Source organism: Rhincodon typus, chromosome 11 (genome assembly GCF_021869965.1).
Source record: "Rhincodon typus isolate 14 chromosome 11, sRhiTyp1.1, whole genome shotgun sequence".
Lineage (NCBI taxonomy): Eukaryota > Metazoa > Chordata > Chondrichthyes > Orectolobiformes > Rhincodontidae > Rhincodon > Rhincodon typus.
Genome location: NC_063342.1, coordinates 54,568,121 through 54,591,912, shown reverse-complemented (window position 1 = coordinate 54,591,912; position 23,792 = coordinate 54,568,121). Strand labels below are relative to the sequence as shown.

The 23,792-nt window shown below is 40.3% G+C and overlaps 1 protein-coding gene across 2 annotated transcripts in view; it reads left to right on the top strand.

Moving 5' to 3' along the window:
* Positions 1 to 23,792, top strand: part of dmd (dystrophin) — a 1,291,331-nt gene that overhangs the window by 172,046 nt on the left and 1,095,493 nt on the right. For both annotated transcript variants that reach the window (XM_048602828.1, XM_048602824.1), the window contains exons 7-8: positions 12,403 to 12,591; positions 13,313 to 13,494. In XM_048602828.1, coding sequence (XP_048458785.1) covers positions 12,403 to 12,591; positions 13,313 to 13,494 — 371 coding nt within the window. The remainder of the gene's footprint in view (positions 1 to 12,402; positions 12,592 to 13,312; positions 13,495 to 23,792) is intronic.

The window sequence follows — 23,792 nt, the reverse complement described above, 5'->3', positions numbered from 1 at the left end:
GTCTCTCTAATAAGAGAGCAGTCCTGTGGTCTGGTAAGACTACGGCGATTTTACCATTTACCTTTCCATGAGCCATCTCTGGTGGGCTGCAGCCCACTTCTGGCCAATGGCTAACCACTTGCTAATTGCAACTCTATGTGACAATGCTTTGGCTTTAAGAGGTGTTTTTTAATCCCAGTTTCTTTTAAGAGACTGAACAAGAAGTGCTGAGCTGTCTATGGTAACTAATACAGCTTGTGAGGCTTTGGTTTTTTTTTAATTTGGAACAATAGAAGCAGCCTGGATGGATATGGCCAGTTCTCACAGACCAGGATTTCCAGTTCATTTTTTTAGCTTTTAGATTAGCAGAAGCTACTGGAGTCTTGAAGAAGTAGAAGTTATTTTTTCTCCTCTCTCGGTTACAGCTAGAAGCTGCGGTTTCTCTTCCTACTGCAGGCATTGCATGTGAGAAAATCTGTTTTTTGAATTTGCCTTTTTGTCAAAAGGTGTGTTTATGGGATGTTACTATATTGGAACAGTTAGTTAGTAAAGTTGCTGTATCTATCATTCTGTTAAGTTTTCCAATAGAGTTAAGTTGTTCTAAGTTCTTTCCTTTGTTGTATTTTAACAATAATGTTTGAATAAATTGTGTCCTTGCTTAATGTTGAGTAGTTTGACCAGTCGAATTGCATCTAGAACTCAGCAATCTACATTTGCCTTTAAAGTAAGAAAATGTTAAGAATCTAGGCTACCACATTAAATTATTGTATGCGGGTCTGGTCTGGTCCATAACATTTGTTCTAGCTTCCAAACTGTGCAGAGCCTGTGGTTGATCCAAGTGGCTGAGTGTGTCAGGTCCAATGATGAGGTCTGTTCATTTGTGGTATGTGTTGTTTACCTCCTCTCCCTCAGGTTGCTGTGACAGGCAGGGAGCAGTTCTCCAATGGCTAAAAGCAGAAAATCAGAAATTGTTGGTGTGTGGAATGGGGTTGGGGAGGGAAACAAGTTTCACAGTCATCCCATCAGCATGTATCATGTCATTGACAGCTTTTTTAGCAATATCCTACATCCTCATCCAGTTCACTTATGTCCTTTTGGAAGGAGATTTGAAGTCCTTACCTTGTCTGGCCTACAAGTGACCCTGGACCCACAGCAGTATGTCTTTCTCTTGACTGCCATTTTGACAATTAAAAGAGGTGCTGGATAAATTCAGTAGGTCTGGCAGCATTTGTGAAGAGACCAACAGAGTTAACATTTCAAATCCAACATGACACTACTTTTAGAACTGTACAGACAACATCAGATTGTGTGCTGCTGGGATAAGTGATCTTCTCCACTGCTGACATGTTCTGATCATAATCTCAGACCCTTGGCGTGAGATAAGGATTTCCTGGCACAGGCAGGTATATTTTTGTTTCCCTTCTGCTGATTCAAAGGCCAAAGTTGTTATATGTATTGGAGTACAAGTCCATGCTACAATTGCATGTCTAGCTATGCACCAGCAACTTGTGTAAAGTCACTGGCAAACAGTAAATTATGGAATATGGCCTTGCAGGCTTTGCTAGAGTTCTCTCCAATTGATCAGCTTCCTATCGATGCAACATCCGATCTCAATGCCAAGTTCACTGTCATGGAAAGAATTAGACAGCGTGATGAGGAAAGCTGACTGAAGAGGCTGATGATAGCACATGGCCCTGCTTAATTCTGGTTGTGACTTGGAATGTAACTCCAGTAGACATAGAAGACACATTGTCATATAGGGCACTGTGACCATGCCCTCATGGAGCTGTTGAATCGGTGTTGAATTTCTCAATGAAACCGAGTTTCTCCGTTATGTTTCAAAGGGTCTCCATGCTGACTGTGTCAAAGGTCTTTTGGTGATATCAGTCAACTGAACATGAGGTCATTCTTCTGTTTTTTGGTACTTTTCCTGAAGTTGTCTGAATATAAAGAATATTTTTTGGTCCCTTGGTCTTTTCTGAAATTGTACTTATTGTGCACTGACATCCATTTGATCTCACGGTGTGGGGTTCTTTAGGGCTAACATGATCTAGTGTGTGTGACGATAGCCACCTTCTGGTTTTATGAGAAGTGTCTTGTCAACAAAGTGCAGCTGATTACATCTCTCCAACTAATTACAGTTTCTAAGAATGAGTTGTTTGTTGCTGCAAAGTCTGTGTCTCTCTCTTGACTTTTAGTTCCACTTTTTTCTCGTCATGCCTCAGTTTCTGTGTACTAAAGCATCAACCCAAATCTGGGCTACAAGTCTTTTTTTTTGATTCTTGCCCTTTCAGCCTGAATTACTGTGCAATTTAAACTCTCCACTTTGAACCAGGAGTTTTTAGTTTTGAATCTCTCAATCTCCAAAGTCTGCTTTCTGACTGCACTTGGAATCAGGATTGTGCCTACGATATAATCTATACCTCTACCTTGGAGCTGCAGATTTCTTCTGTTGCAGCACAGCTTTTGTCAGGTCTGAAATGCTTTCTGTCATTCTTTTGGAAGTATTTTTCAGTATGGAGTATTGCAGTATATAAGTTGTAACTGCCTGCTTAACATGTTCTAGTTTTGTGCATATGCAGTTGAAATGCACAGGCTATGATCTCATTAGTCTGTGGAACATGTGTTTAGAGCGATGGCTATTTATGTATAGAAATGTCAGTTATTTTGACAAACAAATTTTGTTGCCATGTTACAACTTTTGTCTTGTACCAATTTGAATACCGAAGCATCTAGTAAATTAACACTTTGCTTCTGTGTTGTGACTTTAATTTTAGAAGAGTCATACAGTCATAGAGAAGTACAGCACAGAAACAGACCCTTTGGTCCAATTGTCCATGCCGACCAGATATCTTAAATTCATCTAGGCCCATTTGCCAGCATTTGGCTCGTATCCCTCTAAACCCTTCCAAATGCATTTTAAATGTTGTACATGTACCAGTCTCCACCACTTCCTCTGGCAGCTCATTCCATATACGCACCACCCTCTGTGAAAAAGTTGCCCCATAGGTCCCTTTTAAATCTTTTCCCCTCTCTCCTTCCTCAGCCTCTAACATTCCAGGGAAAATAGCCCCAGCTTATTCAGCCTCTCCCTATAGCTCAAACCCTCCAACCCTGGCAACATCCCTGTAAATCTTTTCTGAACCCTTTCAAGTTTCACAACATCCTAGAGGATTGATAACAGAGAAAATTAATGCAATGTTCTCTATTAGTTCAACTACGAGATGAGTTCATAAAATTACACAAGGTATGGTTATGACATGTTTACATCATCTAATACATGAGCTACTGTAAAGGAAACGGTAACCCTCAAAATAATTAATTTGACATAAGTCTGGCTTCACCGAAGTGGAGCTGTTTACATAACATGAGTAACAAAGTTGTATGCAATTGTCTAACAAAGCCGTGTTTGTAAAGTGTATCCTATTGAAATGTGCACTTTCAATGGTGCTTATGAATGGAGGCATCGAGTTCGAAAAGCAATTTTCTTTTTATTGAACCTGTTTAAAAATGATTGCTTTGTGTTTTGTTGATGAGTGCTATTGTTGAACAGGGAACCACAAAGACTGTGGGAGATGCATTTGTGAGGTGTGTTTGGGGTAAGTGGGGAGTGTGGAGTGCATGAGAGAGTCGAGGAGAGAGCGTCCCTACGAAAGGCAGGGGGGCAGAGGGAAATATCTCTTTGGTTGTGGGGTCGGATTGTAGGTGGTGGAAGTGGCAGAGAATGATACGTTGGATGTGGAAGTTGGTGGGGAGATGTGTGAGAACAAGGGAGATTCTGTGTTTATTTTTGTTGGGTGGAGGGGGTTTGAGGGCAGAAATGTGGGAAATGCAAGCGATGCAGTTGAGGGCATTTTCAATCACCAGAGGGGGCAGGTTGTGGCCATTAAAACAGAATGATATCTGGGATATGCAGGAGTGGAACGCTCCATCTTGGGAGCAGATGCGGTCAAGGCAGAGGAATGGAGAGTGGGGATTGCATTCTTGCAGGAAGGTGGGTGAGAGGAGGTGTAGTCTAGGTAGCTGTGGCAGTCGGTGGGCTTGAAATATATGTCACTGTCGAGGTGGTCACCAGAGATGGAGACAGAGAGGTCAGAGATGGTCCAGGTGAACTTGAGGTTGTGGTGAAAGGTGTTAGTAAAGTTGATGAACTGTTCAAGCTCCTCGTGGGAGCACAAGGCAGCGCCAATACAGTCATCGATGTAGCGGAGGAAGTGGTGAGGGATGGTGCTGGTGTAACAACGGAAAAGGGACTGTTCCACGTATGCTACGAAGAGGCAGGCATAGCTTGGGCCCATGCGGGTTCCCATAGCCACCCCCTTAGTCTGTAGGAAGTGAGAGAATCTCCCTGGTCCTCACATATCACCCCACCAACCTCCTCATCCAACGTATCATTCCCTGCCACTTCTGCCAACCACAGTCCGACCCCACAACTAAAGATATATTTCCCTCCCCACCCCTATCTGCCTTTCGTAGGGACCGCTCTCTCCACGACCCCCTCGTCCACTCCACACTCTTCACTAAACCCACCTTTCCCTGCAACCGCAGGAAGTGCTACACCTGCCCCTACACCTCTCCCCTCACCTCAATTCAAGGCACAAAACAAACCTTCCATATTAGACAGCGGTTCACCTGCATATCCACTAATGTGGTCTATTGCATCCACTGCTCTCGATGTGGCCTCCTCTACATTGGTGAGACCAAGTGTAGACTCTGAGACCATTCTGTACAGCATTAGCACTCTGTGCTTGACAAACAACAAGACCTTCTGGTCACCAACCATTTTAACACCCCCTCCCACTCCCTGGGTGACAAGCCCATCCTGGGCCTCCTGCAGTGTCACAATGACACCACCCGCAAACTGGAGGAGCAGCACCTCATATTCCGCCTCAGGAGCCTACAGCCTGATGGCTTAAACATGGATTTCACCAGTTTTAAAATCTCCCCGCCTCTGGCCTCATTCCATGTCCACCCCTCCCTCTCATCCCTGCCTCCTTGACCTGGAACTACCTGTCCATCTTCTCTCCCACCTCTCCGCCCCTTCCATCCCACTGACCAATCCCCACCACTGCCTACCTGCTCTCACCGATCACCATCCCACTTACCTTCCCCAGCCCCTCCTCTCTCCTATTTATTTCCCAGCTCCATTTCCCCTTCCCCATTTCTGAAGAAGGGTCCTGACCCAAAACGTCAACTTTCCCGTTACTCTGATGCTGCCTGGCCTGCTGTATTCCGCCATCTGCACATTATATTGCGTCTGAGAGCCAGTTAAGTACCTTTTTGAAGTATAGTCACAAGTGTAACATGGAGAAGCAGAAGACGTACTGTGCGCACACAAGGATCTACAGACTGCAGTGAGCCAAGTCATGTGTTCCAGTGATGTTGGTTGCATAGTGACGCCACTGTGCTTCCTTTTCTTTGAATAATACCAAAATATATTTTACACCCCATATGAGAGGGTAACCAGATACTCAGTCTAATATCTTATTTGAAAGACTGCACCTCCATCTGTATAGTAGCTTGTTAATGTGCAGAAGTATCAGGTGTAGTCCACTGGAGATAACCCGTTATACAACAACCAGAATATATCCCTGACTTTATTCTCCTGGCTTGTTAACTTGGTCTCCACTTGGCTACTCTAACTGTGGAGAAATTTCTTACATTTTATTAAGTACATTCATTTTACTCATATGCATGATCTTTTCTTTTTGTGGTATGTAAAGAAATTAACAAAACTTCAGAAACTTGCCATTTTATTTTGTGTTGCATTTTGGAAACTGTTGCATGGATCTCGTAACATATGCTGATTTTTAGGAAACATTTTTGCCACTCTTATGTCTGCATGGAGTGTGTGAGATCTAATGTAAAGCATACTTCTTGCAATAGGATGGCACATAATATCAACCAGTTTGATGGGAAGTGGCAACAGCTATTTTCAGTTTGAATGTCTGTCAGATTGCTTCTTGCACTTGCCCTAATGCACCAGCAGGAAGTTTCCAACAATTTTTGTGAATATTTTAGGTTGGGTTGATGTGAAGCATGATTCAGTGAAGCAAATCATTCTGTGTTGGTTTCTAGTTCTCCCTGGCTTCCTGTCCAATGGGAACCAATTAGAAACAAGAAAATAAACTGAAACATGTTGGAGTTGTAATTTGTCCCAGGACTTCAAATTGCCATCTTCCAGATAGAAATAGAGCTCCAGTTGATAAGCCACTCAACTCCATGCTTTAAGTTACACAGTGGAATTGGGCTTTTAGTCCTGATATTGCATTTTCTTGCTGTAGTTCCACCATGACCTGGCAACATTGAAGAAAACTATTCTCAGATTGTGTGATATTCAGTGTTTATACATTTCAAGAAACAAAATGGTGTGTTCATTAGGATTTAATTCATAGTGGAACCAGGGCCAGACTATCCTGCTGTAATTGCTCAGTGATTCAATATTGCAAGGCAAAAAATTGTTTGAGCCTGAATATTAGCAGTTTAACCTTGTAAATACCATTTCATTATTGCTCCATGCTTTAGTAAGCTTTGATATTCTTACACAATTTATAAAATTGATTTTGCCCATCTATAATTGGTATTTTAAACTTGCAGTTGATGCGACTTTCTATTTCTACTTTTAAAAATGACAACCTGCCATTTTTCACAGTTTTGCCAAGAATCAATGTGCCATTTCCAATTTGAATTCATCCTACTCTAGGAACTCATTCTTCTCCTTGGCTTCCACAGCTCTGCCTTTCTTTGACAATCTACACACTCTGAAAACCTGTGATTGACACCTTTGAACCTGTACTTCTGGTTTGTTTCCATTCTTATTTACACTGGAAATGAGCGGTATTACAGGTCCTGATCCTTTTTCAAAATTCTATGATTTATGCTTATTGTGTAAGCCATGAGGGCATTGGGCTTCATTTTACATTGGTTGATAGTTTGAACATGAGAAAGATTGCTCATAAATTTGAGCAATACTGACCAGTCTGCACCTGAGATAGACAGTTTACCTGCCTCCTGCCTACACTGAGGTACTAACTCCAGCCAATCATGAGAGAAATGCTGACATGTATCCAAAATGAGCAAGGTTCACAAGTGATTACTTATCTTTTCTCAATCCATAAACTAAATTGATATCAAATGAAGTGGGCAACCTGTCATTGTGTGTGCACATCAAGCCCTCTGCAAAACTACATCACTGGACACAATATGATTTGCATTTTGAAATTTTTTTTGATTTATTATGTGTTTGCTGCAATTTTAATTATAGATTCCCTGCCACTAGGAACATTCTTGTAAACAGACCCTAATCAATTTTGTTGAATCGGTTATAGGTTCACTTCAGTCCTCATCCCAACCATTTCTTTACAGAGGTCTTCCTCATTTAAGCTGCACTTCTCATGTCAGTTTATCGATGCAATACACATTTATTTCTGACTTTCATATGAATTTAATTTGTAAAATGTAAATTTATAGTTTACAAAAAGACAGCAACCTTTAGATTCATGGAAAACCCAAAATATTTAAATGATAAAAGTATCAAAGATGTGTACAGAAATCTTTTGCCAGCTAGGAGGATGTTTTTGTTAATTTTGTTCAAGGTATTTGTGTTTTAAATCGAATTCAATCTATGCAAAGAAGAAAAAGATGCTTTCTAAAGAAGTCTGTGAATAATATAGAACACTTGTTAATTTCCAATTTTCCTTGTTAAAATCATTAAATATTTATTGCATCAACATTGATCAATTGCCTGTATAAACTTAACTGTCTGCCTAGTTCAGTTTTTGTAGACAGATGCTAGCTTATTACAAAGTACAGCATGTAACTTATGCAGGCTGTAGGATGAGAGTTTTATTTAAATTGATTTTAAAATTTTCACATTCTCCATGCGTCGTATTGATCTTTACAACTTAATTTGTTGAGGAAATTCATTTAGTGGTGTGGAGAAGTATTGCTACTGGGGTGTTAAAATTCACTTTACACAAAATGTCCCTTGTAAAATGGCAACATTTACCTGCAAAAAGAATATTTACTGTTTCACTGCAGAGCATAAGTCAGAATCCATTGATATGTAGTATAGGTTATTAATATGTTTTAAGTCTATAATTTTGGCTCTTGACAAGTAGACATTAAAATGCAATTGAGCAGACTGAACACAATAGCTTCTTATTGTAAAGAACTTGATGTTTTGTAGGTTTGTGTCTTCTTTTATGTGGTGCTTAAGTATGAAATATGGTTTAAAATGTGGGTGGTGCTAAAAACGCACTTGCTTAATTTAAACCTTAAACGGTGAGTGGAATACATTAATTCAGACTTTTACACAAATGAAACCTTTAGGTGGTACTGTTATCACCAACGTCCTTTACATGTTCAAAACTAGACTCGGATTATAATGCGTCAGGGAATAAAATTAAAGCTTCAATTCTGATTTGGCCTTTACTGCAAATAAATGTTCGCTGGAAACTTTAACTACATACCTGATGTGCTGGAGGATAAAAGCAATAGGCAGTGTGAAACATGTGAATATATATTTTTTAAATTAAGCTTGAAAATGGTCATTTCACTCATTGAAGTTCACTACTATTACTCTAACCCACCCAGTCAGGCTTCCTCCTGAAATTTCAATGCTGTTTAATATCTACAGCACTATTATGTCACTGAAGTTAGAGTTCAGATAGGTCCCACATTTGTTTGAGTTGGTGTGATTGGAATGCTGCTAGAAGAATAATTACACTTTGTAAAAAATGCTCTATGGGTATGGAGCTTTAGTGTCACCCAAAGCATCACTGGAAAATAAGCAATCTATGATTGACTTTTTTAATGTTACTTAATACTAAAGGCCCTTTATTGAAAAGATTCCTTTCTGTGTTAGCAGGGAAGCATATGCAACTAACAATTTTTAGCTATGGGGCTGAACTATCCCAATCCATCTCTTGCAGATTCGTAGAATTACCTTTGGGCTACTACTGGCAAGATATAAGTTATTCATTTGCTGCCCTGAATTTGCTATTCAGAGAGGTGATCTGCCTCTGGAAGTGCAAGCACTTTGCCTAAATATTATCAGTGAGATTCTTGTTCCAGTTTTGGACTGGCTTTATGCCTCTTTGCTTGGTTGCACATTGCTGCTGTATTGTGGTGAAAATGACCACTCTTGAGTCTGCATGGGTCAAGCAAGCAACGATTTTGTTCAAGCTTATTCAAGGGAGAAGCTAATCACGATTACCGAAAGGAAATGTGTGAAAGATACAGAGCACCTTTTTATCATCCTCAATTTCCTAGTTTAACCACAGGTTTAATATAGACTTTATTAATTGATTACTTTTCATGCACACATACAGGCTGTGAAGGTTACTGTTACAGCTGCTAAGTCAGCAGTCCAGGAATGGCACTTGTCAAGTATCCCATCATGCTTAGGAGGAGCTATCATTAGCAGCGGTGGCAACCCTAATGTTGTTAATCTATTTTCCAATGTCAACTTTAATGAGATCAACCCCCAAATTACCCTTCTTCTAAGCACAATATCTCCTGCAAGCTCAAAATGAATGAATTACTCCTGAAGTATCTTGCAAATTTTACTTCCTTTAATACAAAATGTAGAAGTATAACCACTGACTGGGAGAATATGGTGCAGGAAGATTTAGTTTAATACAGAAATATCAGTTTCAGAACAAATTGTGATCTTGAACCATCTTGAATAAGTAGCAGAGACATGTCTTATAAGATGAATTTCTTCATGCACTAGAGCAGTTAAAAGACGTTACTTAAGAAGGAAATTAGAATCTGTGGGTCATATGAAAAATGATTGAATACAGATAAGATTGTGATGACTATACAACATGATAGGAAAAACTGTAATGTTGAGTGCTTTTTAGGTTGCTCATTTTGGCAAGATGTGACATTTCTGAAGTGCTAGTGATTATTTTTGCACATGTATAAACTTGTCAGAAGCTTAATAAGAGAATTTTTTATTAAATGCTGTGGAAGCACCTCCCCCTTTGTTTTTGGTACATAAGGGTCAGCGTGAAGGAATTGTAGATCCAGCCAAACGTACGTTAAGACATCGAAGGTTAGATTTTCAATTTACTGTCAAGGAGTAAAACAAGCATTATGAGTCAATGACCTGTTTTAGAACCCATCCAAAATCAGTGGAAAAGGACAATTTCTTTAAATGTTGGTTGATATATTAAAACAGTTTTACAGCAAGGATGTTTGAAATCTATGCACTTCAAAAGAAGTCTATTGTACTAAGGACTTTGGGACATTTAAATTTTTCTTTGTTCCTTCACAATAAATGCTGCTCTACTTCAAAAATAATCCTTTGTTGCGATACTCTGCATTTTCTGAACAAAACATTTTGTGGTCTTGTCAGTGAAATTGCAGTTGCTGTTAATTACAGGCTAGTCTTGGACTCTTGGCTCGTGGCTGTTAAAATCTAGATTTTAACTGCTTCAGACTTCGTGTTGCATGAGAGGTATACAACCATGAGCGAGGAGGGACCTCGAACATGATTTCCCCAGAAATTTCAGTAGAGTTGGAGTGTCATTGACCTGTGTTAGAGCAAATCTTTCATTCACTCATTGCTGATGTTCTAACTATCATTGAAATTATGGTGTTAGAGTAGTTTATGTACAGTTTGGGTAAGTGCATCTGTTGTTGCAAGCAGATCTGGACATCACCACCTGGTGCAGAAAAAAAATGGAAATGGAAGGTACAGCCATGAAGGGATCCAGGGGAAAAAAAAACACGTTTTATGATTATTTTGGTCTTTGCTACCTATTTTGATGATGGAATTGATCATTGTCATTGAAAATCCCAACCTGGACTCCCCAAAGCCCTAACAATGCTGCCAACTGGAAACTCTACATTGCTGCTGTAGTCTTAACATTGCATAGAGGGGAGCAGATGTTGATGTTCTAGTTATGAATAAAAAAGAATCCTATTAGATATAAGCAATTGGGTTTAAATAAATCTCAGGTGATTGTGATTTCAAATAAACCTGTCAGACTATAACCTGTGTCATGTGACTTCTGACTTTGCATCACATATTGATAGAGTGGTTAAGAAGGCGTTTAGCAGGCTTGCCTTCATTGCTCAGCCCTTTCTGTACAGGAGTTAAGACATTATGTTGAGGTTATACAGCATGTAGGTGAGGCCTCTTCTGAAGTACTATGTCAGTTCTGGTCACCCTATTATGGGAAGGATATTATTAAGCTGGAGGGGGTTCAGAAGAGATTTAGCAGGAATGGAGGGTTTGTCATATAACGAGAAGCTGAATAGGCTTGGACGTTTTTCACTGGAGCGTAGGAGTTTGAGAGATGATCTTTTGAGGTTGAATAAAATAATAAACGGTATAGATAAGGTGAATGGAAGGTGTCTTTCCCCAAGGATGGGGATTTCAAGATGAGGGGCATTTATTTTTAAGATGATGGGAGAAAGATTTTTAAAAAGGCATGAGGGGCAATTTTTTTTACGCAGAGTGATACATGTGTGGAATGAACTTCTAGAGGAAGTGGTGGATGTGGGTAAAGTTACAATGCTTAAAAGATAACTACATGAATAAGAAATATTCGGAGGGATATGGACCAAGCGCTGGCAGGTGGGACTAGTTTAGTTTGGAATTATGGTTGGCATGGACTGGCTGGACTGAAGGGATTGTTTCCGTGCTGTATAACTCTATGAACTGATGCAAAATTCCTGACAGGGTTTCAATTCAACTCATTCATGATGAAAACCTGAAGGCCACTTAATCCACTCATCCATGAAGCAGGTGGTTCTAGTCAGTTCTCTGACCAGCAGATGAGAGCTTCACTGGACTAATTAATCCATTATCGAAACATGAATGGATTCAGAGGAAGGAATTGGATCAAGCTGGGAATGATGGAGGGAAGTGGTTGGAAAGCTACTGAGCTTATTATCAGTTTTATTTCTGCCACTACGACCAAGTCCAACATCATGATATTGCAATTAGCTATACACAATGTTGCCAAATGCAGAAATGCAATCCATTGTGATTATAAAAGACTCAATTCATTCCTAAAAATGAAAGACTGACTGACTGTATTGTTTGTTTTATTTAAGTGAAATTGCAAAGCTGGTAAGTCCCAGAAGCGATTAATCCTTCTGAATGTATTATGCAGTTAAAATGCTTTTGTACTTGCAGATAAACAATATAATGAATAGTGCAAAATCCAATCATGTCCAATTCTGGATTTGAAAAGGGACAACTAAGTATAAAAATTATCAGCTATTTATAACTAGCTCTTGAACTTGGAGCAAATTCTCTGGAGATGATAAGAAAATGAAACAAGATAAGGATTCCTTTCTGGTTTCAAATATACTGTGACATTGCCTTGATGATTGAGGTAATATAATGGAACATTTTGACCCATTTTTAACTGAAGAACTTTCTGTCTGTTTCACATTGAGCAGCTCTCAGAACCCTCAGCAGAGAAGCCAGCTGGAAGCTTACTGATGGAAGCGGAAGTAGACCTCGATAGTTACCAGACTGCATTAGAGGTAGTACTGACCTGGCTGCTTTCAGCTGAGGATTCACTGCAGGCTCAGCACAAGGTCTCTGATGACGTGGAGGAAGTCAAGGAACAGTTCCATGCCCATGAAGTAAGTGAATTAAAGTAAACTTGAAGGGTGGGAATAGGAAGGCACTTATTCAGTGTTAAATAAGTAGGTATTCAATGTAAAGGTACCACAGTACTCACTACGTTTTGGCACCCCTTCTAATATCTCTTCTTTTGTTTGGTGTCCTTCACTTGTCTTGCATTTTTCATTGAATCATGGAATCCCTACAGTGTGGAAGTCACCATTCAACCCCACACTGACTCTTCAAAGAGCATCCCACCCCCAGACTCACCTGCCCCCACCTGTAACCCTGCATCTCCCATAGCTAATCCATCTAGCCTGCACATCCCTGGACCATTTGGGCAATTTAGTATCGCCAGTCCACCTAACCTGCTGGACTGTGGATGGAAACCAGAGCAGCTGGAGGAAACCCACACCGACACAGGGAGAACATGCAAACTTCATACAGACAGTCGCCCAAGGGTGGAATCGAACCTGGGTCCCAGGCGCTGTGAGGCAGCAGTGCTAACCGTTGAGCCACTGTGTTGTCCCGGTGCTTTTCTGAAGCATCTTCTTTTTTAATGTGATTACATGTATTAAGGACCCAATATAAATGCAGGTTCCTGATGAGTTACACTTGAGACAAAGTTAATAGAGTTTGGGCATTGAATTAATCAATAATGAAGTCTCCTGTTTTTGTCTGTGTATTGTCTAGTTGTTGGAATGTCACACATCTGTTATTTACAACGCTTTTTTTTGGCAGGGTTTTATGATGGAGCTAACAGCACATCAAGGTAATGTGGGTAACATTCTACAGGCTGGGAATCAGCTATTAGCAGAAGGAAAATTAACAGAAGATGAAGAAAGTGAAATTCGGGAACAGATGAACTTGTTGAACTCCCGATGGGAAAATCTCAGGGTAGCCAGTATGGAGAGACAAAGCAAGTAAGTAGTAAATGGTATTATCTATCCTGGACAGATTTCCTAGCCTCTTTGAGATGAAAATAATCATTTGCTAATTTGGCTTCAAGTTGTATGCGAACACGTTTGCAAAATAACTGACAAAATGTTGTATTTTGTTTGAATACCAGAGCATAGGTTTGCTTTGAGTTCTCACTGTTATCTCATTCCATTTGCATACACAAGTCAAAGACCACATTGTAACATTTTGAATCATTGTGGAGATAGGAGAAGGTGGTTAGTCAAACTGGTGTTAATTTATTATGGTTCAGATCATCTTCAATCAAAATTTTTCATCATTTGTTAGTCTTCCCTTTGCTCTATCTCGACTGTCAGGCCAATGCTTCTTGGCAGACTGTAATTTCTAATGTCCTTGCACACAATATGAGGGTTACCACTTATACAGTAGATTGTAGTCGAAGGTTTATGAGGCTGCCTCACACTGCGGGGCAGAACCATCTAATTCAGGATGCTGGCGGACCAAGGAAGTAGTTAGGCTGATAAGATTTTCAGCAGGATGACCAGATAGCAGCTGGGAGAGTTGTGGACTGCTGAGTTTGGCAAATGTTGCTGAGTGCATCTCAGCACTATACTGCAGCATAGTGAAAAGGGTAAAAAGAAATCTCTCGGCTCGTCTTCTCGGTTATCATTGCGAAAGGGAAGTTTTGTGACTGGATAACCTGTGCCCACGATGCAACCTGATGGGTTTGTGCTGCAATGATGGAGGAGAGACAAGATGGTTCTGCCCCTGTCCCTGGAAGGTCCCCTCCATTTGCTTGCTGGGGCCCATTGTTGATTTTTCATTGCCAACGTTTAACCAATATTGAACCTTTGATCTTTTTTGACAAAATCCAGACATAGGATTTCCTTGTTGGATTTTTATTCCAGCTGCAGACCACCAACTCAAACTCCAGTATTTACTGCTTCATATTCAGATATTTTCTAATCAACCTGTTCAGGGATGTTATTACATGGATCTGGAGCAGGTGGGATGTGAACCTGGACCTCCTGGCTCAGAGGTACCACTACATCACAAGTTCTCTCCTTCCTCACCTATTGATCCCTAAATTAACATAAAACCATCACTATTTGGGCTGAAGAATCCCTCCCAGTTTAGATAACAGCAATCAGTTGGGTAGCCTCTGCCACGTTGATCCAGCACTTAGTAAGCAGCTTGGAGGTGAAACTTCCAGCATTCAGCCCTGTCCCTCTTACTGTTTTTCTAATATGCTTATAAACTGCATGCAACAAAGTTCAATTTCTGTTCCACTCAATGCCTCTTCTTGTATTGCTATCTCAGTTTTACATCCGAAGTCCAAAGCTGCTGAAGGTCTGAATCTGGTACCTCGGGCAGACTGTCTGAATTTATGTCAGAACATTGAGATTCTATAACAATTCAGGGTGTTTCTAATTTCAAATTCTATGCATTGATGCCCCAATTTTACAAAAGTTGAAGCCAACATTTATTTTAACCAAGATATAAGCACTTGCTTTGGTTAAAAGTTGCTGCATTGTATAAAAAAAAAATAAATTGGAAAAAGTTACTGTAAGTGAAGATTGTACCCTCATACGCAGGCAGTCAACAGATCCGGTAAACAGCAAGAAGTGCCACAGAACCTGGAAGACTTCAAACTCTAGGGTTTTAGGCAAGGACAGAGGTGGGCTGGCACAGAAATGTGCAAGCTAGATGGTGTACCAGTTTGCTGTTGTTTGGAAACAATGGTAGGGAGAGAAGCTTGGCAACCTGCCTGGTTCAGGTGATAGTCCAGTTGATCTTTTTAGTGAGCTCATCAAGGACCAATTTTAATTTTTTTTTTATCAGGGGCATACAAGTTTCACACTGGATGAGGGTCAGTCCAGGTTGAAGGAGGCAGCAACATACTGGGGAACCAGCCATGGCTGCACCTGTAAAATACTTGGGCTCATAAATGGGTAAAGAGTGCATGGTTGAGAGAGACCATTATTTACTAGGCCACAAGTGATAACACTCTGTAGAGTTGGCCAAATTAGTGATGAATGCATGCTCCAGGCATTTAAGGCAGTTAGTCAGACAGATGGTGGCAAAAGAGGAGTTGGGAAGATCCACTAAGTTTTCTTACTGCAGATAACCACAAACAAGGCAACCGTTGGATTTGAGATTGGGTAGTGGAGAAGAATGTGGAACTGGAATGCAATGGAGGCCAAGCACCCAATGAGGGGTGGTCTCTTCATCCTCACCAGTCACTGCATCAGCTGTTGGATGGCGCTGTGGATCACTGGAGAGCATCTTGAGCTGGAGTGCAACTGCTATCAACCCCATACGTCTTTATGCCATCAGGACCACCGACTGATCAATGCTACAGGGCAGTGTATGCATTCTGTGCTGAGTCTGAGCGTCCTGTCACAAAGTGTAGATTGCATTCCACCCTTATTGTTTGAAGATTCTGGTACCTTTGCAGGTATTCTCATCTCTCTATTGTCCACTTCATCCAAGGACACCTGGCATTTCCATTTGTTCTTTCTGTGAAATATGTGCTCTCTCTTCCTGCAAATATAGAGAAGGGTGAGACAATTTTCTTGGCTCTTATCTAGGCCAGCAGCTCATTATTAATAAGCATCTGCATGTATCATTATGGAACAGTGGCTGTGGTCATTGCTCAGGAGTTTCTAATTACTGCCAGAGCACATTTCAGGGGCTGACATTGCTCAGTGTATGCCAGTGAGCTGTCTTTGTGAGGGCCAGACACTTCGCTTCTCACCTCGTACTCCTCTTGCCAGAGTGAAGAAGGTCATTAGAACCCTTGCTGTACTGCACTTTGTTCCTCTGCTCTATACTTCAGTTGCTCAGTGTCTGGGATCGCCAGCAATTTTTTTTTGTTTAACTGAGCGACCTTCTCATAGCATTACTTGAACTAACACCTTGTGACTCTCTGCCATCTGTCTAAGAGCACATGATGGGTGCTGTACTGGTGGTGCGAGGCAGTTTTGATCCAGTGTCAAGTTTTTGCCTCTCATCCTTGGTGACCAGTGGTTTCATTCGGAAATTAGAATACCTGCCATTATGACTTTTCGGATACTCTTTCAGGGATCTCACCTCTATTCACATCCATTACCTGTAAGCTGCCCTCCAAATAGCAAGTAACTCAGGGAAAAGTGCAGATCTTGACCTCTTCCACTGTGGGAGCCAGAATTAATTTTTGACTTTGGGTACCTGATCCTGGAAGCAAAATCTGCCCTCAGGAATTCAAAGCTTTTGAGTCTTTGTTACAATTCATTTTTATTCTAATGTAAAGTATTTAGTAGTGAGTGGATTGCACTCTCAAGTGCTCCTACAAAGATGTCACAAGTGACAACTGAATTTCTATTTTTCAGTCTTGTGATAGTTCTTGAATTTTTCTTGTTCGTTTGCATATTTTGTCGGTTGGTCATAACATATGCATCAATATTTGATATCTTCGTCACTTTTTTTTAAGTAAATGTGTCCAATAATCACTTGAAGGTCGATTTAAAATTAGGATTATTTGTCATGCCTTAATTGGGCAATATGTGCTCACCATCATGCCCCAAAGTTCCACAAGCCATCATAAAATACCACTGAGAGCATCAAGATGACCAATTTGCCTGCCTGCCTGCCATTCAGGGCAAAAGTAATTCACACCAGGTTTTGTTATTAGCAGTACAATAATTTATTTTCTATGCGTTAATGAATGACAGAGAAATGAAAGTATTTCTACTCTACTACTGTGTAACTTAGTCTGTACCCCTTATGAATCCCAAAATACACAGAAACCTAGTCACAATGAAGACAGATCAAAAAAAAAATGGTTTAATACTGAGATTATGGGTTAAAAAGTAGACAGGGAAAACGAAATTCCAAACATCAAAAGTCTAGATGTTGAGGGGGGACTTAAATTGTCTCTCTCAATTTCTTTTGATTTCAGAGATAATGACGCCTATTTTTTTTTAACCAATGGCCCTTCTTTACTTTGATCAAGTAGTCCTAGGTCTTTTCTTGCAAGAATTCTTTCTTTCAAGCTTTCTTGTTCTTTTATGTTCACTTTTCACCCACATTGTGAGAGGGAGATGTTTTCAATTCGCAGGCTCTGGATATTTCTATTTGCCTTACGTTTTTGTTACCAACTGCAGTACAAACAATCCTGTTGTCAACCTGTTTTCCTTAACTGAAAGTCTCTCAGTGCAGCCCTAGCTTAAAGTATCCCCACCTAAATTACTTTGAAAAGCAACATTGTCTTGCCTAGCTAAAACATTATGCCACTTGATTTTACCAAGTCACAAAACTCTCCAGTAATATAGCAGTTCAATTTCCATTTCAGGGGATCCCGTATGTAGAGCAAGTTAATCCCCCATGTTTAGTGTATTTAGCCTTGGCACAGTGATGGCTCTCTGACCTCTGAGTCTGAAAGTTATGTATTCAAATCCCTCTTCAGGTAATTGACCACGTGATCCAGATTGATAATTAATAGTTGAACATGGCTCGTTAAACCAAGTCTACCTTTTCAGATTGATGTGAATGGTCCCTATGCTGGTATTTTTAAGAAGAGCACATGAGTCCTCCCCAACATTATGGCCTATGTTTATTCGTCAGCCAGCATGACTTGGTCATCCCCTTGCTATTTATGAGACATTACTGTATAAAGGTTTATTGCTATGTTTCCCACATTACGTATCAAAGCACTGGGATGCCCTCATAATATGTTCTAAAGTTGGAAGTCCTTCCTTTCTCTTATCACAGCAAATGCTGTGTTGGCCAATCTGATCCCCCTTGCCACTCTTCAATATCATTTCTCAGCTGTATACAATGTTCCTATCTTTTTTGCCTGATACGTCCATTAAGACTTGGGATTTATGTAGTAGCACCATTGTTCACCTTTCCACTTCAAACATTGCAACTTTTCATCATTCTGATTGCTATGAAATGTCTGTGGAATTACCACATTGATGGCTCATTTATAATACCAACTATTTTAATACTGAAATTGAAATTAATGTTTAATTTATTCGTAAGCAGAGTCGTGGTAGTGTGCAGAGCTGCTAAGAGTGAGGTGATTTATCATAAGGTCAGCAGGATGGAAATGTTTAGTGACAGCTGTGATAGATCTAGAACCTGTTACTTAATAATGAAATTTAAGAGAGAAGGAAAGTAAAGTGAGATGAAAATGAGATTAGGTTTTGGCCAAACAGTTGCTTTCCCCATCCTGTCTTGTCATGGTAGCTCTTCAATTTCTATTGCACTTCTTTTCTTTTGTCTCATTCCCTAAAACTATCTATCCGGTCTCGATACACGTGGACAAAGAAGGCATGAATTTGACTGGGGCAACACATCCACAATAGCAATAGCCAAATAGAGACATGCCAGTGAATTCCTGGAGGCCTGGCATTCCAACCAGAACTCCATCAACAAACCTATTGAACTGGACCTGATTTACAAACTACTGAAAACAGAACCGCAAGTCATGCCAGCCACCCAACAAACTGTGGAATATAAATAACAAGTGGGACAGAACACCAACGCCTCACCATGGACGCACTGACAATGTTACCTAGCAGGGTGACGAAACACCTGCAACCAAACACACCGGCTCGGCAAGCAAGTCTACAACCTCAGCCACAACCTGAGCTACAAATCTTCTCAAAGACTTTAAACTATTTTGTCTCTGTCTTGAATATGCCATATCTGTGAGCATCCCCAGCCTTCTGGACTTAAAAAAAAAAATATTCTCAACCTAATCAGTGGGGAAAAAAAACTCTTCAAGTTCAGACTTCACATTTTGAACCCTTATTATAAGACAGTAAACCACTGTCCCCCAACCTCCCACATAGGCTGTAGACTCTGTCGTCAGTGGAGGCAACCTGTGATGTCTGTCCCTTCAGCATTTGTAAAGTTTTTTCAAAATCTTCGAAGGTTCAGTCAGATAGTGGAATTAACTACAAGTCCAAATGCAGACAACTCCATTTTGGATGTCTTACAATCATAGAATTTTGCAGCACAGAGGGAATTGTTTGGTTATTGTGCCTGTTACAATTCTCTGAGAGACCTCTCTACTTAGTTTAATACCCATCAGTCCTTTTCTTTTTGTTTAGAAAAGGGGAATTAAATTGATCCGGTTCCATTTTTTAAAAAAAAATGATAATGATTTCTGTATTCACCACAGTTTTCTTGGAGAACATCCCATTTGTGATGATTAATTAGGTAATTCCTTTGTTGAACTCAAATTTATGCCCTCTCAGTACTGCAGCACCAATTAACGGAAATAATTTTCCCAGCCAGAGTATTTCTTCACTTCTGCTCTTAAATAAAACCACTCTTCTCTAATATTGCCTCAGTCAATCTCTCCTACCTCCTGTGCATTGATTTGGCATTATTCTTAGAATAAGATGTCTAAAACTGCACACAATATTTAAATGTTTATGCCTGGCAAAAACAATTACCATTATTTGAAACACCATTTTTTTTTTTGTTGGTACTTGGATAGAATTCTCCCATTTCCCATTTATGACTGACAACGTGACCTGAAAACTAACACTGGCAGGTAAATTGTGAGTAATCATAACTATTTATCAATCACCATTGAATGTAACACATTAGAACATGAGAATATAAGAAACAGGAGCAGGAGTAGGCCATTTATCCCCTCAAGATTCTCCTGTCAGACATGGCCGCAGTTAATCTGCCCTCGGGCTCAATGCTAGATCCTCATAACTGTCAACTCCCCGATATTTCAAAAATAAAGGTAAAGTAGTCATCGTCCCACTGGAACATCAGGTTCCTATCTCATGAGAGAGAGAGACACTTGATGTTGGTTTAACTTGGGGGTCACCATGCCCACCAGGTGAGGGGTGAAGTTGTGAAGGAGAGTCCTTCAGCCGGTATAGGGATTGGATCCATGCTGTTGGCATCACTTTGCATTGCAAACCAGCTGTCCAGCCAACTGAGCTAACAGTTGTATCAAAACATATTTGTTTTTCAACTCCAACCTTTCAGAAATAAAGGCCAAATACAATTATAGTTATGGAGTCAAACAGCACAGAAACGGACCCTTCAGTCCAACCAATCCATGCCATTCATAATACTAAACTAAACTAGTCCCACCTGCATGCGCTTGGTCCATATCCCTCCAAATATTTTTCATTCATGGATTTGCTAAACGTCTTTTAAAGGTTGTAACTGTACCCACATCCTTTGGAAGTTCATTCCACACATGAACCACTCTGTGGGGGAAAAAAATTACCCCTCAAGTCTTTTTTAAATCTTTCTCCTCTCTCTTTAAAAATATGCTGCCTCGTCTTGAAATCCTCCACCCTTGAGAAAACACACCTGCCATTCACCTTTATCTAACCCCCTCATTATTTTATAAACCTCAATAAGGTCATCTCCCGCTCACCTATGCTCCAGTGAAAAAATCCCAGACTATCCAGCCTCTCCTAATAACTCAAACCCTTCATTCCAGTAACATCCTGCTAAATCTCTTCTGAACTTTCTCCAGCTTAATCATTTCTTTCCTGTAATAAGGAAATCAGAACTGGACGTAGTACTCCAGAAGAGACCTCACCAACATCTTGTACAACCTTAACATAATGTCCCAATTCCTGTAGTCAAAGGTCTGAGCTATGAAGGCAAGCCTGCTAAATGCCTTCTTAACCACCATGTCGATATGTGAGGCATGCTTCAAAGAATCATTTACCTGAATCCTGAGGCCTCTATGTCCTGCAATGCTACCCAAGGCTCTACTTTTAATTATATAAGCCTTGTCTTTCTTTCTTTTACCAAAATGCAGTACCTCACGTTTATCCCAATTAAATGCCTTCTGAAAATCCAATGAGTCTACATCTACCAGTTCCCCATTATTAACTCTGCTTATTATATGCTCAAAGAACTGCAGCAAATTTGTCAAACATGATTTCCTTTTACACAAAGCCATGTTTGACCATTTAATTGTGGCAAGATGTTCTAAATTCCTATTTCTCCCTTAATGATGGACTCCTGTGTTTTCCCAATGACAAATGTCAGGCTAAGTGGCCTATATTTTCCTGCTTTCTATCTCTCTTCCCCCTTGAACAGAGACATCACATGAACAGTTTTCCAATCTGCAGGAACCCTCCCAGAATCCAGTGAAGTCTGGAATGTTTCAACCAATGACTCCATTACCTTTGCAGCCAATTTCTTTAAAACTCTTGGACATGGAGCATTATGGTGAGGAAGCCTCCTTCTGGAGGGTTCTGTTCCTACTTACACAAAATGATCTTGAGGACCCTCCAAAAATTCTTCAGTCTCGTCCCATTTCTCATCTGCATGTTTCTCTTCAGGGTTGTTAGTTGAAGACATGACATCAGGTTCCACGCTTCCACCTCTGTACACAGCCACTAGCTATAAATGATCACATCTCTTATCAAACGTCTACTTTTTGATAATGACACACATTCCTGTTGTTAATTATTGAAAAGACAAAGCCTTTGTCTTTGACCCTCTAAGTATTTGTGTGTTCACCACCAATTCCTTTTTCTAACCACTGGCTGGAGTTGTACCAGATTATCCACAACTTTCATGATCTATTTAACTCTGAGTAGAACTTCAAATCCATATCCTCTTCTGCACAACACCATTTGCTTTCACCTCCATAATATCACTGCCATTCACTCCTGACTTAGTTTGTCTGTTACTAAAACCTTCAAACCTTTGTTTTTATTATCTCCATATTCAACACCATCTTCTGGTCTGCATCCCATCTTCTGTCTTGCACAAACTGGAGCATAGCCAAAGCATTCTACTCCATATCCTCATCTACTCCAAGTCTAATTTACCCATAACTGTCCTACATTGGCTCCTGATCCCCAAACAAATTAATTTTAAACAAAACAAATTTGAAAAGGGAATATTGAATTGGACATTAAGGAGTGTGATCATCAGGACCCATTCCTTCTTGTCTCTCCAAAAATGTAATCAAGAAAGCAAATGCACGTTTTGTTGGCAGCTGTCGGAGTCGCTAAAGAATCCAGAGTGCGACTGATGCTCATCAATAAGTAATTTTACAAGGAACCACGAAATGAAAATTAGATCTCTGGTTAGAATATGTCAGGCTTCTGCTTTAAAGTGGTCCCCACAAAGCAGTGTACCAGTACCTCTGCAGATTGGTTGCAGATCATTGTATTGCCAAATTGATGTGTCCTATCTTAGATCTAAAAATACTGCTCGATTTATTGCTAAATCCTGGGGCAAAAGTGATTGTGGTATTATTAAATGCAGCATATGCATCACAGTTTTTTTTAATGTTGCTCATTTTGGTCAAGGGTCTTTGTGCAAAAGATTAGGATAGTATTAGTGCAGAGTCAGATAGTATCAGACATAAGAACATAGAAAATAAGAGCAGGTATATATATTTTCCTGCTTTCTATCTCTTTCCTCCTTTTTGAACAGAGACATCACATTAACAGTTTTCCAATATACTGGAACCCTCCCAGAATCCAGTGAAGTCTGGAATTGGTGAGTCTTCTTCACCATCCAGTATGATCATGGCCGATCACCCAACTCGTATCCTGTTCCTGCTTTCACCCCATACCCTTTGATCTCTTTAGCCCAAAGGACTATATCTAACTCTCTTTCTTGAAAGCATTCAATATTTTGGCTCCACCACTTTCCATGGCGGGGAACTCCACAGGCCTACCACTCTCTGGGTGAAGAAATTTCTCCTTATCTCAGTCCTAAATGGTCTGCCCCAAATCCTTTGTCTGTAACCCCTGCTTCTGGAGTCCTTGGTCTCTGGAGGCCTTTTACTTTCGTCTGGTACGTGCTTAAATCCAGCTTCAGGTTAAGGTACTGTGTTACACAATTGAAAGGCACTCATTTTCCACAGTATCTATCTTCATGAACATTTAGACACTGCCCGTTTTGTGAAAAAAAAATTCAGGCAGTTTTGAGGTTTAGTATCATACATATCAAAGTTTCGCTCTATCTACCACTGATGCTCAGCAGCAGCAAGGTGTACTATCTAGAAAATGCACTGCAAAAAATCATCAAACCTTCCAAACCCATGACCCCTTTCATCTGTAAGGACAAAGACAGCAAATACACGGTAACACCATCACTAGCAAGTTCCTTTCTGTGGCACTCACCATCCTGACTTGGAAAAATAACTGTTCCTTCACTGTCACTGAGTCAAAATCCTGGAATTGCTTCCTTGACATCACTGGGGATCTACGTGCAGCATGTGGACTGCAGCACTGGGGATCTACGTGCAGCATGTGGACTGCAGCACTGGGGATCTACGTGCAGCATGTGGACTGCAGCA